Source organism: Muntiacus reevesi, chromosome 9 (genome assembly GCF_963930625.1).
Source record: "Muntiacus reevesi chromosome 9, mMunRee1.1, whole genome shotgun sequence".
NCBI classification, from domain to species: Eukaryota; Metazoa; Chordata; class Mammalia; order Artiodactyla; family Cervidae; genus Muntiacus; species Muntiacus reevesi.
This window is the reverse complement of record NC_089257.1, coordinates 5,855,954-5,874,046: the sequence shown is the minus strand read 5'-3', so window position 1 is coordinate 5,874,046 and position 18,093 is coordinate 5,855,954. Positions and strand designations below refer to the sequence as shown.

The 18,093-nt window shown below is 37.9% G+C and overlaps 1 protein-coding gene and 1 pseudogene across 1 annotated transcript; both read left to right on the top strand.

Moving 5' to 3' along the window:
• Window positions 1-2,453: 2,453 nt before the first annotated feature.
• Window positions 2,454-3,383, top strand: LOC136174438 (olfactory receptor 4C46-like). Its single transcript, XM_065944633.1, has one exon. The coding sequence runs from the start codon at window positions 2,454-2,456 to the stop codon at window positions 3,381-3,383; it is 930 nt and encodes a 309-aa protein (XP_065800705.1).
• A 12,565-nt stretch (window positions 3,384-15,948) lies between these two features.
• LOC136174654 (olfactory receptor 4P4-like) lies at window positions 15,949-16,877 on the top strand (annotated as a pseudogene).
• The last annotated feature ends 1,216 nt before the right edge of the window (window positions 16,878-18,093 follow it).

The following is an 18,093-nucleotide window of genomic DNA, read 5'->3' as shown; positions in this document are numbered from 1 at the left end:
CTGAATGTTGAGCTTTAAGCCAGGTTTTTCACTCTCCTCTTTCACTTTCATCAAGAGGCTCTTTAGTTCTTCTTCACTTTCTGCCATAAGGGTGGTGTCATCTGCATATCTGAGGTCATTGATATTTCTCCTAGCAATCTTGATTTCAGCTTGTGCTTCATCCAACCCAGCGTTTCTCATGATGTACTCTGCATATAAGTTAAATAAGCAGGGTGACAATATAAAGCCTTGACGTACTCCTTTTCCATTTTGGGACCAATCTCTTCTTCCATGTCCTGTTTTAACTGTTACTTCCCAACCTGCATACAGGTTTCTCAAGAGTCAGATCAGGTGGTCTGGTATTCCCATCTCTTTCAGAATTTTCCACAGTTTACTGTGATCCAAACAGTCAAAGGTTTTGGCGTAGTCAGTAAAGCAGAAATAGATTTTTTTTGGAATTCTCTTGCTTTTTGATGATCCAGCGGATGTTGGCAATTTGATTTCTGATTCCTCTGCCTTTCCTGAAACCAACTTGAACATCTGGAATTTCACGGTTCTTGTATTGCTGTAGCCTGGCTTGGAGAATTTTGAGCATTTCTTTACTAGTGTGTGAGATGAGTGCAATTGTGCGGTAGTTTGAACATTTTTTGGCGTTGTCTTTCTTTGGGATTGGAATGAAAACTGACCTTTTCCAGTCCTGTGGCCACTGCTGAGTTTTCCAAATTTGCTGGCATATTGAGTGCAACATTTTCATAGCATCATCTTTTAGGATTTGAAATAGTTCAATTATTTGATTAAATTGTTCTCTCTCTATGTATTCTCTCTCTCTCTCTCTCTCTCTCTCTGTGTCTCTGAAGTAGGATAAAGATAAATATGACTATATTGATTCTATTTTTAAAGATTTACTAATTCAGCATTGTATATTGTAATAATTTTATAGGTTATAGTTTAAGAATTTGGATCAAAAATAAAAGTGCAATTTATTATTTATTTTTCCCATTTATTTTTATTAGTTGGATGCTAAATATTTTACAATATTGTAGTGGTTTTTGTCATACACTGACATGAATCAGCCATGGATTTACATATATTCCCCATCCCGATCCCCCTCCCTCTCCACCCGATCCCTTTGGGTCTTCCCAGTGCACCAGGCCCAAGCACTTGTCTCATGCATCCAACCAGGGCTGCTGATCTGTTTCACCCTAGATAAAATATATGTTTCGATGCTGTTCTCTCGAAACATCCCACCCTCACCTTCTCCCACAGAGTCCAAAAGTCTGTTCTGTACATCTGTGTCTCTTTTTCTGTTTTGCATATAGGGTTAATTGAAACTAATCTTACCGCTATTCTTTGTAGCTGCCTGAGTTTAGGTAGAATTCTTAGCTTCTCTAAGCATCTACTTCCTAATATGTAAAATAAGTATAAAAATGATAGTAGTAAACACAAGTTTTTAATTAAGTTTACATAATGAAGTATCTTAGAGCACAGTAAATATTCAGCAAGCTTTAGCTAATATTGCTAATATTACTACTATATTTTTACTCTTATATACTATTATTTTTCTCATCTGCTATATGAATGAAATATACATAGATTGTAATCATGCCTTGCATATAGCAATCAATCATTAAAGCAAATTTATCAAGTATTATAAAGTCACTGGATTTAGGAAGCATGTTTATTTTCTTGGGCTTGCCCAGTGGCTCAGCTAGTAAAGAACCTTCCTGCAATGTGGGAGACCTGGGCTCAGTTCCTGGGTTGGGAAGATTCCCCTGGAGGAGCGAGCAGCTACTCACTCCAGTGTTCTGGCACAGTAGCTTCCTTACCTTTTCATTACTTTCCTGTTTCCAATGCTCTGTGACACTTATGTGAACTATTTATAAAGAGCCTGCTACTCATGTTTTTCTGTCTTCCATCCCCTTACTAAACCTCATCCCACCCCATAGAATTCAGAAAAAGATTGTTTTTGGAATTAAATCCAACACACCCTCTCTCTCACATCCCTCCTCATCCTTCCTCTTACATTTTCATTTAACTTGCATGTTTTCTCATTTCCTAAGAATAAAGGGAAAATCCCTTGGTTTTGCATCCATAGCCTTTACATCCATTTTCTACTTTTCAACTCAGGTTTGTCTGCCTCTACATGTGAGATCTATTGATTTGTATTAAGCTTGAGTCATCTCACATGAGTCCATGTGCACAGAAAAGTCTCCCGCCTGTGTGTTCACAGAGCACCTCATGTCTCTAATCTCTAAGCATTATCTCTCTCCAGGAGAGGATGTGAGACATCTTTAAGAGATCAGAAACATTTTTCCTATATCCAAAAAAGAATTCAAAAATTCAGAACTCCATAGAATCTGGGCGTTAATTTTTTATTACATGGAGAGGCTTACTGAACTCAAGGTTGAGGTGATGAAAAGTAACTTTTTTTTATTTTTATTTCAGGTAACATAATGAACCATAATACAAAATACATGGAAAATAGGAACAACGTGACAGAGTTTGTTCTCTTGGGGCTCACGCAGAATCCAATGTTGCAGAAAGTCATATTTGTTGTGTTTTTGGTCATCTACATCATCTCTGTGGTAGGAAATATGTTCATCATGGTCACCATCATAGGCAGTCCATTACGGAGTTCTCCCATGTACTTTTTTCTGGCCTATCTCTCCTTTATTGATGCTTGCTATTCCTCTGTGAATACCCCTAAATTGATCATCGATTCCCTCCGTGAAAGGAAGACCATCCTGTTCAATGGATGCATGACCCAAATCTTTGGGGAACACTTCTTGGGAAGTGCTGGGGCCATCCTGCTCACTGTGATGGCTTATGACCGCTATGTGGCCATCTGCAAGCCCTTGCACTATACAAGCATCATGAATTGGAGGGTGTGTTGGCTGCTAATTGGAGTGGCATGGGTGGGAGGCTTTCTTCATGGAATCATACAGATCTTTTTCATCTTCAGATTACCCTTCTGTGGCCCTAATGTCATCGATCACTTTTTGTGTGATCTGAACCCTTTGCTAAATCTTGCCTGCGCTGATATTCACACTCTAGGATTATTTGTTGCTGCCAACAGTGGTTTCATCTGCCTTATAAACTTTCTCCTCTTGATGGGCTCCTATGTGGTCATTCTGCGCTCCCTAAGGAACCACAGTTTGGAGGCAAGGCGCAAGGCCCTCTCCACGTGTGTCTCCCACATCACAGTTGTCACCATGCTCCTTGTGCCCTGCATTTTTGTATATTTGAGACCACCAGTTACTTTACCAATTGATAAAGCAGTGGCTGTATTCTACACTATGATAACTCCCATGTTAAATCCCTTCATCTATACTTTGAGAAATGCCCAAATGAAAAATGTCATTAGGAATTTGTGCAATAGACAAGCTATTTCAGGTGATAAATAAGAGGAGACCAGCATTGATTGTCATGGTGCAAAGTTCAGAAGGACATTGTTGATGCTTTCAGCAAAGAAGACCTTTGAGATAAAGGGAGAAAAAGCAGCTACTATGAATCATAGATTCTGCAACGGGGAGAAGAAATGGTGCATGAAAAGTGAGACAAACTGGCAGGAGACTACTTTTTCATGTTTGGAGCATTTTATCAAGTAGATGCTTAGTTTTTCTAGCTTTATCTATCTATATGCTTTAATAAATTCAATCTAATAAAAAATAAACACAGTGATATTGAGCAGTAATCTCTGTAACTATCCAAAGAAGTAGGCATTGCTATTATCCTCATTTTATAGGCGATTAAACAAATAGAATGGGAAGGTTCCAAAAGAGTAATATTCAGGAACCATATTTTTAGCTGCTGTCTCAGACCATGTTCTTAACTGTGGAGATATGCTGTCAGACAATGATACAAAGGTAACATAATTATGTTGTTCAGTTGCTAAATCATTTCTAACTCTTTGTGACCCCATGGACTGCAGCACCTGAGCCTCTTCTGTCCTCCACTCTCTCTTAGAGTTTGCTCAGACTCATGTCTGTTGAGTTGGTGACGCTATCCCACAATCTCATCTGCCCTCCGTTTTCCTTTTGCCTTCAATCTTTCTCAGCATGAGGATCTTTTCCAATAAGTCAGCTCTTTGTATCAAGTGGCCAAAATATTGAAGCTTCAGCTTCAGCGTTAGTCCTTTCAATGTATATTCAGGGCTGATTTCCTTGAGGAAAGACTGGTTTGATCTCCTTGCAGTCCTAGGGACTCTCAAGAATCTTCTTCAGCACCACAGTTTGAAAGCATCAATTCTTCAGTGTTCAGACTTCTTTATGGTCCAAATCTCACATCTGCACATGACTACTGGAAAAACATAGTGATATTACTTACTAATATTGAGATAGGGACTGTGCTGAAATTGTATATATGTTGTGTGCTAAGTCACATTAGTCATGACCGACTGTTTGGGACCCTATGGGCTGTAGCCCACCGGGATCCTCTGCCCACATACGTACATACATGTATCTATGGTATGTGGTATGTGACACCGTGGTACGTACTCCCCTCTAGGTCATCACGGAGTGCCGAGCTGAGCCCACTGTGCTTACAGCAGCTTCCCTCTGTTTGATACGTGGTATTTTCAGTGCTCTTCTCTCAGCTCACCCAGCCCCTCTTTCCTCCACTGTGTCCACAAATCAGTTCTCAACATCTGCACCTCTAGTCCTACCTTACACATAGGTTCATCTTTGCCTCTTCTCTAGATTCCATATGTATGCATTAATGTATGGTAAGCAATGAAACATTTAAACACTAAGGGGAATTTAAGGAATGTTGCACAATATTCCAAATTTTCTTATTGCATTAAGCATCATTTTGTATTGCTCATGTCACAATCTTATCCTGATAACCCATCAAAAAGAGTGAAGATCCAAGTAAAAGAATAGTCTAATATCAGACAGGAATTTCAATTATTAAACAAATTAAGTCATACTCTGTAAAATATTTACCTACTTGCCAAGAATATTATCTTCAAGGCCCAATGTCTGATTTATGGTAAATGCTAGATGAATATATGTAAGTATAAGGGAAGATGAATAAATTCAATAAAATATCAGGCAAAATGTAGTATTGCAGACTAGGAAATCTTTTCTACCTTTATCTGTTTCAGATTCAGAGAAGTAATCTAGGTATATGTCTTTTGAAAACTAAGATTTGGATTTATTCCTGCGTAAACTAGGAACAAGGAAGAAATTGAAAACAAACCCGTTATCTTTTGAACACACAATTTACCTTGATAGTCTCCCAGTCCTAAGCATGATATCATCATCCTGTTTTTTCCTATATTTCTCTGTCAATATTTTTCAATATTTATTATTTTTGTATTGATTATTTTATATTAATTGGTTTTTATATTTTGATTTAAAATTTTAAAAAGTTTATGTATTTCCTTTTAGGTAACATATCTTTATAAAACAGTGTTTTTTTGGTTTGTATTTAATTTGTAGCTCCATTTACACAAAAAACAACCCCAGCATAAATACATTCCATTTATTTCACCCAACGTACATTCATTAAACAACAAATATTTTTTTCAGCCAAAGGAATGTATCAGATAGTGAGAGTTGCTGGGGCTTCAGCAGTGAATAAAGAAAAACCTGAATGATGTCTTCACGGAGCTTAGATCCATAGACTCCTAGAAAAGAGCAAAAAACTATAACATAGTGTTCTTTTTTTTTTTCCTGTAAGGTTATAGTGTATTGAAAATGAAAATTAACGAGTAGTAAGAGGAGTACTAGAGGACTTTAAAAGAAATAAGAGAAAAAGAAAAATAGAAAATAGAAGAGAAGAAAAAAGAAAAGAAAAAAAAAGAAGAAAAAGAAGAAAAAAAAGAAAGAAAAAAAATTGTTTTACCTAATTAAAAAAATTGTAAAAATCTATGAAAATGAAAGTTAAGGAGTAATGGGGGAGTAATAGAGAATTTTGAAGGAAAAAGAAAGAGAAAAAAGAAAAAAAATTTTTTTTTCTTACTTAAAAAAAAAAAAAAAGAAAAAAAGAAAAAATATATCTAGGAATTTCTCTGGAGCTGTTACTGTCAGTGTGGTTTCGGCTCAGTTTCAGATAGCTCCTCGTTCCAGCTTACACTTCTCGATATCAATAGGCCCTTCCAGTGTAGTCGGTGTTTTCTTCAGGGATTTTAACCTGTTGCACCGGTCCCTTCTGAAGCGGTTCCGTTTGTTTATTTGGCTTCTGTTGCCGGTCTCTTCAGGGCCTCATTTCCGCCCTGACACAGGCGGGCGGAGGTGGACTCTTATTCAGGTAGCGAGTTCCGTCGCGCCCCGGGGAGGGGCCGGCGCTGGGGGGAGGGGCTGGCGCTGTTTTCTCCGTCTGCGCTGCTCAGGGTCCCGGCTGCTCTGTATGGAGCGCGCCCCACGCTGCGCGCGGTTCCAGCCCTCGGGTGATTCACAAAAGCGCGGAACCCAAACCTGCGCCTGCGTTTTGTCCCTACGCCGCCCGAGTGGCTCAGACAGCCAGGCGCTTGACGAGCGCTCTTTCCCCGGGTGGCGCGTCCTCTGCCCTCCGCGTCCCCAGACCCAGTCCCCGCCCGCGCCAGTCGGGTGCGTGTGCCCTGTGTCTCGCCGCGACCTTCCCGGCGGATATCGGCCATCCAGAATCTCGGGAGGTCTTTGATTAGAAGGCGGAGGCCTGTTTGCAGTGTGGCAGGGGGATGCGGTCCTTGGGGCAGAGGCTTCCCCTCTCCCCTCCCCACTGCCTCCTGCCTCCGGCGGGGCTGGGCCGGTCAGCAGCCTGGAGCTCTTCTCAGGACTTTCTCGGTCCCTTTGTTCTGCGAACGGCCGGCAGTGTGTTCGGGCCGGTTGATTTTCTCTCTCTCTTTTGCTCTGCCACAGTTCAAGTTGGCAACTCACAAAAGCTCCCTCTGATTGTCCTCAGCGCACTCAGGCCCGGACCCTGCCCCAAGCAATGCCGCCCGCTCCTCTCTGTTCCGCCCCCACTTGCTGGCGGCGGATTCGGGCGTCTGGGGTACTTTTCTGCTGGGAGTTGCTTTTAGGCTCGTAATCTGTGAGTTTTATTTATTGTATCCCTCCCAGTCAGATTCAAACTCTGAGATTCAAACACTTCCCCCAGGCCCGCCAGTGCGAGGGTTTCCCGGTGTCTGGAAACGTCCTCTATTAAGACCCTTCCCAGGTCGGATATCCGTCCTTAGCTCTTTTGTCTCACTTTTTATCTTTTATATTTTGTCCTACCTCCTTTCGAAGACAATGGGCTGCTTTTCTGGGTGCCTGATGACCTCAGCTAGCGATCAGAAGTTGTTTTGTGAAGTTTCCTCTGCGTTCAGTTATTCTTTTGATGAATTTCTAGGAGAGAAAGTGGTTTCCCCATCCTACTCCTCCGCCATCTTGGCTCCTCTTGCTGCAAAGAGATTCTTTTGAACTGAGAGCTAAGACTTTTGTCTGACCACATTGGGCTGCTCTTGCCTCTGAGTCAACAGGCAAATTAGTAAGTTAGGGTGATGACTGGGTTATTGATCCTGATTACTAAGAGGAATGTGACTGCTACTCCTCAGTGGAGATAAGAAAAAATATGTTTGAAATACAATAGCTCCCACAGATCTCCACTTAACTATGATCACTATTGAAAATTAAAATCAATACAAAACTACAACAACCCCATCCAATCAGAATTAACAATGACCCAGACTTTTTACCACTGAAGGCCTGTGCCACACACCAGGTAAAAATCCATGGCCAGCTTTCCTGCATTGGAAGGCAGATTCTTTACCACTGCACACCTGACGTCAGACTGTGTAATATCTTTGGGCTACTGTGTTAAATCTCTTGAAGAATTTTCCACGGTTTGTTGTGACTCATACAGTCAAATTTTGGCCTAGTCAATTAAGCAGAAATAGATGCTTTTCTGGAACTCTCTTGCTTTTTTAATGATCCAGAAGATGTTGGCAATTTGATCTCTGGTTCCTCTGCCTTTTCTAAATTCAGTTTGAACATTTGGAAGTTCACAGTTCATGTACTGTTGAAGCCTGGCTTGGAGAATTTTGAGCATTTCTTTACTAGCGTCTGAGATGAGTGCAAGTGTGCAGTAGTTGGAGCATTCTTTGCATTGCCTTTCTTTGGGATTGGAATGAAAACTGACCTTTTCTAGTCCTGTGGCCACTGCTGAGTTTTTCAAATTTGCTGGCATACTGAGTGCAGCACTTTCACAGCACCTTTTTGAATTTGAAATAGCTCAACTGGAATTCCATCACCTCCACTAGCCTTGTTCATAGCGATGCTTCCTAAGGCCCACTTGACTTCACATTTCAGGATGTAGTATCTAGGTGAGGGATCACACCATTGTGGTTATTTGGGTCACAAAGATCATTTTTTGTCTAGTTCTTCTGTGAATTCTTGCCAACTCTTCTTAATATCTCTGCTTCTATTGGGTCCATACCATTTCTGTCCTTTATGCCCATCTTTTCCAGAAACTGTGGAAAATTCTTCGAGAGATGTGAATAACAGGCCACCTGACCTGCCTCCTGACAAATATACATGCAGGTCAAGAAGCCACAGTTAGAACTGGACATGGAACAACAGACTGGTTCCAAATCGGGAAAGGAGTACTTCAAGGCTGTATCTTGTCACCCTGCTTACTTTGTAGAGCACATCTTGAGAAATGCTGGACTGGATGAAGCACAAGCTGGAATCAAGATTGCCGGGAGAAATGTCAATAACATCAGATATGCAGATGACACCACCTTGATGGCAGAACGCAAAGAAGAACTAAAGAGCCTTTTGATGAAAGTGAAAGAGGAGAGTGAAAGTGTTGGCATAAATCTCAACATTTAGAAAACTAAGATCATGGCATCTGGTCCCATGACTTCACGGCAAACAGATGGGAAAACAGTAGAAACAGTGACAGAATTAATTTTGGGGGGCTCCTAAATCACTGTAGATGATGACTGCAGCCATGAAAATAAAAGACGCTTGCTCCTTGGAAGAAAAGTTATGACCAACCTAGTCAGCTTATTAAAAAGCAGAGACATTACTTTGCCAACAAATGTCCATCTAGTCAAAGCTATGGTTTTTCTAGTGGTCATGTATGGATGTGAGAGTTGGACTATAAAGAAAGCTGAGTGCAGAAGAATTGATGCTTTTGATCTGTGGGGCTAGAGAAGACTCTTGAGAGCCCCTTGAACTGCAAGGAGATCCAAACAGTCCATCCTAAAGGAAATCAGTCCTGAATAATCATTGGAAAGAATGATGCTGAATCTGAAACTCCAATACTTTGGCCACCTGATGCGAAGAACTGACTCATTAGAAAAGACCCTGATGCTGGGAAAGATTGAAGGCAGGAGGAGAGGGGGATGGCAAAGGATGAGATGGTCGGATGGTATCACCGACTCAATGGACATGAGTTTGAGTAAACTCCGGGAGTTGGTGATGGACAGGGAGTCCTGGCCTGCTGCAGTCCATGCAGTTGCAGTCAGACATGACTGAATGACTGAACTGGACTGAACTGTCATAAATAGCTTTTATTATGCTGAGATGCTTTCTATATATCAAATTTGAGTTTGTATAATGCATGAATCTTTAATTTTATCAAATACCTTTTCACCTATTGAAAGAATTGAGTGTTTTCTGTCCTTTCTTTTTTTGATGTGGTATATCACATGAATTTATTTATGTATGTTGAACCATCCTTGTGGCCATTGTATGAATCCAACTTGGTTGTGGTGGATGACCTTATGCATACTGTTGAAGTTGGTTTGTAATATTTTGTTGAGGATTTTTGCATCTGTATTCATCAAAGATATTGGACTATAATTTCTTTTTGGTACTATCTTTGACTTTGATTTTGGGGGAATGATGGCTTCATAGAATGCTTTTGGGTGGGTCCCTTCATCTTCAATGTTTTTGTAGAGCTTGAGAACAGTTAGTGTAAGTTCTTTTATGTCTGATAGTATTCCCCAATGAAACCATCTGGCTCTGGACTTTTTTTTTTCAGGGAGTTTTTTTTTTTTAATTTTTTTTCACAGATTCTATTTCACTTCTAGTGATACGTATGTTCAATTTATCTATGTATCCTTGATTCTTTTTTGTGTGTCACATGTTTCTAGAAATTTGCCCATTTCTTCTACTTTGTCCAGTTTGCTGGCATATAATTATTGTTAGTGCTTACTTATGTATTTTTTATTACGGTGGTATTGATTGTTATTTCTCATCTCTCATTTCTTATTTTGCTTATTTGGATCCTCTCTGTCTTCTTCATCATGAGCTTGGCCGGAGGTTTGTCTATTTTGTTTATCTTTCAATGAACCTGCTCTTGGTTTTATTATTGTTCTATTATTTTATATCTCTATTTTGTTGATTTCTATGTGATCTTTATTCCTTCCTTCTGCATACTTTAGGTTTTGTTTGCTCTTCTTTTTCCAATCCTTTAAAGTGGTAGATCAGACAGTTTATTTGAGATATTTATTGTTTTGTGAAGATCTGTATTGCTATGAATTTCCCTCTAAGAATCACTTTTGCTGCATCCCATAGGTTTTGTATGGTTGTGCTTTCATTATCATTTATCTCAAGGTATTTTTTAGTTTCCTCTTTGATTTCATCAGTAGCCCATTGGATTTTCAGTACCATGTTGTTTAGTCTACATAGTTTGTTTCTTCTTGTTTCTGTGGTTGATTTTATTGTGGTCATAAAAGATTTTTGAAAGTATTCTAGGTTTCTTTAAACTTGTAATTTCTATATAAACTTCAGAATGGGATTATTGATTTATCCTGATTATTCTGTTTTATTTTATTGAAACTGCATTGAAATTTAAAAAAGCAAAATGGCACAATAGAGTAAGTTTTATAATTCACCTATAAGGCATATCTCTTCACTTATTTATGTACTGAATTTTTCTAAGAAATACTTTCTGGTTTTGATATGCAGGTTAGGTGTTCTGTAAGTATATATTATTGTATGTTTATCTCTCAAGTTTCGTATTTTTAATTAATACCTTATATAGATTTGATCCTAATTTCAGTTTTTAATTGTTGCTATTATAGAAATGCATTTAATTTTTTGTATTGAAATTATATCTTGTGAACTTGCGAAACTAACTAATTGATTGCATGCACGCTAACTCACTTCAGTTGTGCCTGACTCTGAAACTCCATGGACTGTAGCCTGCCAGACTCCTCTGTCCATGGGGATTCCCCAGGCAAGAGTGTTGGAGTGGGTTCCCATGCCTTCCTCTAGAGGATCCTCCCGACCCAGGGATCAAACCTTTGTCTCTTTTGTCTCTTGGATTGGCAGTGGGTTCTTTACCACTAGCACCACCTTAGATTCTTTACAGAACACTTACCATTTTCTACCATATAACCATTCTATCTGCATATATGTGTATTTGTTACAATTTTACTCCTACCTTTTGAATCTATATGTCTTATGTTTCTTTTTCTTACCTTATTGCAGTGTAATAGAATTTAGGATTTAATCCAGGAATAGGAATCGACAGTCTTTTATTGGCCCAAACTTACAGAATATTCCCCAACATAAGTGATGGTAGTTATAGGTCTTATACAGTTGCTCTGTTAGATTAAGTACTTCCCTTTCATTTGCTGAAATGTTTTAAAAATATTATATATATATATATATATATATATATATATATAAATGGAAATTTTTTATTTTTTGAAATGTTTTAAATTATAATTAACTTCATGCATTTATTGAAATGACCTTGTGATTATTCTCTTTATTGTGCTAATATAGTGAATTACACTGTTGCATTTTGAGTCTTTTAAAATTCCTGGGATAATTTCCACAAGATTATGATAAATTATTATTAAATTCATTGGGCCAGAAGTTATATTTGGCAAGAAGTTTAGCCATGAATTTAATTTCTTTAGCTGATATAGAGCAATTCTGCTTTTCTATATCTTCTGTTAGATTCTATGATTTTCTAAAAAATATTTAAAAAAATATTTTCTACCACCCTGTTAATATCTGTAGATTCTGCAGTGCTGTACATTATTTCATTCTTGGTTTAAGTATTTTGTTTCTATTTTTCTCTCATTCTCTTCTTCTTTCTTCTCTCCCTCTTTTCCTTATTTTGAGATATTATCCATTTTATTGATCTTTGAAAGACTGTTTATTTTTTAATCAAATTTGCATTTAAAGACTTTTATTGCTTCCTAGTATCAAGCAGCAAGGAGAAGACAGAGTCAAGTGCCACAATTTAAGGTGATTATACTGAGATTATTTCTACATGTTGACGCCTGTGAGGAGAGTACAACTAATGTGAGGTGCCCTGCGGCTAGTAAGAGTTACATACATAAGCCTACAGAGAGTATATAGCGTGGAAATGAGCATTTTAACAAGGAAAAATATATTATAAAGTAAAACTTTAGGAAGATCTTGCATGACCCATGAAAATTGCTTGATAAGAAATAGGAACTAAGGACCACAATTTACTCCACTGATTCCCTAGTTTGTACTGACACCCCTCTTTCTCTCTTGTCAATGGGATGGAAAGAGACCAAGGATAGCAAAAAACCCCAAAAAACTAAAGAAAGAAGGAGGACTGTGACTTTCTCCCCAGCTGTCTAACGTTGGCTAATACTACATGATACCTGTTGGCATAAATTGCTGTTCATGGCTTCTAAGTTTCGAGTGGGAGGAAAGAAACACTGATAAATAATTTCCAAATTGTGATAATAATGTGAAGTGTATCTGAGAAGTATAAGTGTCCTGATTATCTCTTACCATATTTACACAATTAAGTAATAAAGATTTCAAATATATTAAATGTGTATTATATATACCTTGGTAAATGTCAGCAGACTCAGTTTTTGAGTAAATTATTTTAGAAGTGAGAGATAGAAAAATATCCATAACATTTCATTGGTATTATAACACTATGAAGTTATTGAATCATTCCTATATAACCCTCAAGAGATTAAATTAAAGAAAGAAATCTCAAACCTCTCTTATAGATGTCATTAATATTAGTAGCTTTGTTCTTATAATTATGATCTTACACACACTGGCTGCTGTAAAATGCCTGTGGGACTTTTTTGTTTTTTTCCTGTTTTCCTTTGGTGCGCTTTTAATCCGAATTGCATATAGCAAAGCTTTCCTAAAATGTTCTTTTGGATGGACAGTTCCTGAGAAGGTCAGATGTATTCTTTATCTATTTGTTATTTCAAAGAACAGTCTCAGAGAAATAAAAACAAACAGGTGAAAGATCACCTGATGTTTCAAATAAAAGTAAAATCTTGCAGAAATCAGTGTTATGATTAGTTACATGTATGTACATTAAATTTACATAAAATAATTGGGATTTAGAAAAATTTTATGTAATTTTTGATCATAGTAATTGAAATTTTATACACCTTACTAGGTGGTGGTAAAGATGAAATGGTCAATAAGTGAAAATTTTTTAGTATTGTGCCTAGATCATTTAATTAGTTAGTATATAGTGCCCCAATATTTGGGCTTCTCTAGCAGCTCAGATGGTAAAGAATTTGCCTGCAATACAGGAGAACTGGTTTTGATCCCTGGATTGGAAAGATCTCCTGGAGAAGGGCATGGCAACCCACTCCAGTATTCCTTCTTGGAGAATTCCAAGGAGAGAGCCTGGAGGGCTACAGCCCATGGGCTCGCAAAGAGTGGGACACGACTGAGAAAATGACACTTTAACGATCTCTTTTCATCTCAACACTTTCCTCTAAATACAGAAAATAATGAAAACCACAATGTTAATACCATGATTTTTTACTTTATTATTGATATGATAAGCATTTACAATTTTGATACAAATTTTATCCAGTTGCCCTTGGGATTTTACACTGTCCATGCACTCTCATGACCTTAATTATAAGTCCCTTTACTTAATATGCTTAAGTGCTTTTTTTCTCTCTCAAACTGTAGTTTGATATATTTTTGCAAACTATTCCTCACTGTTTCTTTTTCTTTTCTTTTTTTTTTTTTTTAACAATTTAAAGGTTGAAAGAGGGGTTTTTGGGAGAAACACCTTAACTGAAAGGTATGTGAAAAGTTGGACTCAATATTCTTCCTTCAGTCTCAAAGCCCTTGGTATCTAAATGTGTATTTAGGTGATGGTGGTATGTGTGTGGGCTGCATGCAGGGAGAGAAAGGGAGCGAGAGCAGGGCAGGACAAACAAAGGGACGAGACACAGTCTTTTCGTTCCTGGTTTAAAGGAAGACCAGAAGAATAAGGCCTGTGCAAAGGATCTTTTTCGGAGGCTGTGTTAAGTAGTGCAGCCCTGATTCAAATATTAACGGTTGCTGAGGCTTGTACTACTATTTAAAAAAGATACTAAACCAAGAGTTGCATTTTCTACAGTTTTGCTTCTCTAGTTTTTCTATAATTTCTATTATAATTTTAATTTAAAAGTGTCTTTAAATTTGTTTATATCATGTGACAGAGTCTTCTGCATAAACATAGACTAGGTTTCTCAATTCATAAACAAAGAAGTACTTTGCTAAGCTCTCCATTTGTACACAGAGCAAACTTAAACCAATACCTGTGTTTCTTCCTTAAGCTTCTGTAAATCTAATAAAAGTTCTTCAATAAATCTTCCTGTGGCAGAATAGAATCTAAAGATACAGCCATTAACGGATGTAGGTGTTGGTGTATAATTTCTTATAGAGCCCATTGGTTTTCCTGTGAATATTTGTTGGAGTCCTGTCATTTGTAATTGAAAAGTTAGAATCGCAAGCTCATTGTATTGGGTATATTTTGAATGAATTTCACGTTCTGTTCTTGCTGTAAGGCAAATAGATCCAGCAGTACTCATTTCACTTACCAGTTGAAGAAGGCTCAGACAGGATGAACTGTTAGTGCTCAACAAAAATCCAGCAGGACATGTGAGCCTGTATCATTAGGTGATGGATCTATCTAACATGTCACATTGTTCCTCAATGATGCCATCAAACAACAATTCATCGCAATTAACAGTATTTGATACAATGATTTTACTGTGGAGGACATTTGGTTTTGGGTAAAAGGTGATTTTTTTCAACGTATTCACCCTGTTCTCCTTAATGTACTACATCCAAACGGTGGCACTGTTCGAGAGTGTTTAACTAAATAATTATTTGTGTTGAGTTCACCCAATTAAAAAAAAAGTAAAAAAACCCCAAAATATAAACAAAAGCTACTAGCTCTAAGGAGTATCAACAGAAACCTCTGAAACATATATTTATTGAAATTGAGGTTAAAGTGAATTTTTATGTAACAATAGCCTTTCTTCCTATATTCAGATGGTTCACATTGTGCTTAACTTCTCTGTTTCCAGCCTCTCTGTGTTCTGAATCTTTATCACACATGCCTACAAGGAGAGTCAATGAGACTATTTTCTACCAATACAGGTATGCTCTGCCATGATTAAAAGCATTTTTCAAAAATTTCAAAAATAATATTTAGTTCCATTGAATGTATAGGATGTTAATCTAAAATTGGGATTTTGTATGTGAAATACATGCATGTGGAGAAGTGGAGAGATTTTCTTAAACATATAAATGGCCATTACATAGATGGCTAAAGGCTTGGGTGGAGAATGACTATATATTTTACAGAGATGGCTAAAAGCTGGAATTTCCGCGGTTGGTGAATGTTGTTGCATAGCTCCCAAGAGCATGAACTCTGGTATCAGAGTCAGGTTCATCTCAGTCTGATTGCAACTTAATCTCTTAATGATTTGATGCAAATTACTGAAACCTCTTGCTTTTATTTTATAAATATAAAATGAGTATCAGAATACCACCTCTTGGTTGGGTTGTTACAATTCCAGTCATAATTAATATTTTATTAAATATTGCTTGAAATGTGCTTCTCTTAATATCAAATGATAGATTGCTTATAGTAAATTTTCTGTGACCTACATCTTTGCTCAGTGTACAAGAAAATAATCCAAAACTTTAAATATGAAATTAAAGATATATTGTGCTCTCTATTGTTTCAGATGAATTGAATTTCTGCTGTGTGTCCTGAACTCTACTCAACCTCATGGAAAACCAAAACAATGTCACAGAATTTGTTTTCATAGGGTTGTGGGGAAATAAGAAAATGGAGCTACTGTTCTTTTCCTTGTTCCTGCTCTGTTACCTGGCTGTCTTGATGGGGAATGTCATCGTCTTACTCACCATCATCTGCAGCCATCTAAAGCAGCAACCCATGTACTACTTTCTCTGTCACCTCTCCCTCATGGATGTCAGCTACACCTCCGCGGTGGTCCCAGGCTAATCAGGGACTTAGCTGCAGCAAGAAAAAACATTTCCTATAACAGCTGTGTGACCCAGCTCTTCACTGCCCACTTGCTGGCAGGTGTGCAGCTCTTCCTCTTGGTGTCCATGGCTTTTGACCGCTGCGTCGCCATCGTCAAGCCGCTGCACTACGTGGCCAGCATGAACAGACAGAGGTGCAACATGCTGATCGTCCTGGCCTGGGCTGTCAGCTTTTGGCATTCTCTTGCTTTACTTCTCATGGTACTCAAGTTACCTTTCTGCGGTCCCAATCAGATAGATCACTACCTATGCGATGTGAAGCCTCTCTTGAAACTGGTGTGCAAAGATATTCATGTTGTGAGTATCTTAGTGATTGCAAATTCAGGAATGTTGGTGCTTGTCATATTTCTTGTTCTAGTAGCTTCTTACATAGTCATACTATATAACCTTAGAGCACATTCTTCTGCAGGGCGAAAAAAAGCTCTCTCAACGTGTGGGTCTCACATAGCAGTTGTAGTGTTATTCTTCGTGCCCTGTATCTATACTTACGTTCTGCCTGCAGGGAGCGCGAACAAGGACAAGGACATCTCGGTGTTTTACACTGTGATTGGCCCCATGCTGAACCCTCTCATCTACACCCTGAGAAACGTGGAGATGAAAATCGCCATGAGGAAGGTATGGTCTAAAGTGACGCGTTCAGATTTGAAGTAAATAGGGTGATACTCATTATGGTTTAGAATTCGTGTCTCATCTCCAGGACCTGTGCCCCTCGAGGTAATAGAAGAAAACATATACACTTTCTTTGAGGAACTGAAATAAATGTCATCTGGCATTCAGTTCAGTTCAAGAGGGAACGAGCATAGACAGCTCAACCCAGTGGTCTGTGACAATCTAGAGGGCAGGATGGATGGGAGCGGGGAGGGGGCTTCAGGAAGAAAGGGGCATGCATATACCTGTGACTGATTCATGTCGATGCGTGGCAGAGGCCAACGCAATGTTGTAAAGCAATTATCCTCCAATTAAAAAAACACAACTAAAAAGAAATCACTGTGACACTAATCTTGGAAAAGAGTGGCAATTGCAAATTATCTTTGTGACTACTATGAAGAGGAGAAACTTGGAAATGTTTCGTAGAGAAACCTGAGGGTTTTTCGATGAACTGTGTTTAGTTTCATCTACGCTGCTGCTAAGTCGCTTCAGTCGTGTCTGACTCTGTGCGACCCCATGGATTGCAGCCCACCAGGCTGCTCCGTCCCTAGGATTCTCCAGGCAAGAGCACTGGAGTGGGTTGCCATTTCCTTCTCTGAGTTTCATCTATAGTAGGATGCAAAAAAACCCACATAACAACAGTCTAAGAAAACATAGCAAACATTATAAGGGAAAAGATTATATGTCAGATATTACATTACATATAATATATAATGCATTATATATACAATATATATAACACATTATATATTATATATATTATTATACTATATATAAGAAAAAGGATTATATGACTAGGATAACTGAAATATATAAACACTTTTAACTATGCAAAAATAAAACAACCATTATAAATGTAAATTGCACAGAAGAATAAAAAAGAAAAAATCATGAGGGATATATAATTAAATAGGATTTTCATAGGAGAGAAAATTGGAAAAATTACCATTTTGGTAAGTTTCTAAAAAAAATTGGCATCTAAAAAATTCTCTTCTGAAAAATGCATCAGAAGACATTTGTCAAAGTCTAAATATCTGATGATAATGTTTTGAAAATATCAAATTGTATTTCCAAATTGTATTTTATCATTTAAAGAAGAAAAATAAAACCTTCCCACTTAAATGGTCTCATGAATTGAACAATTCATATTTCTTTCCTAAGAGAAAAAAAAAAGAAAGTTATTTTAACAAGACTTGAGCCAATGTAAAGAAATATAAAA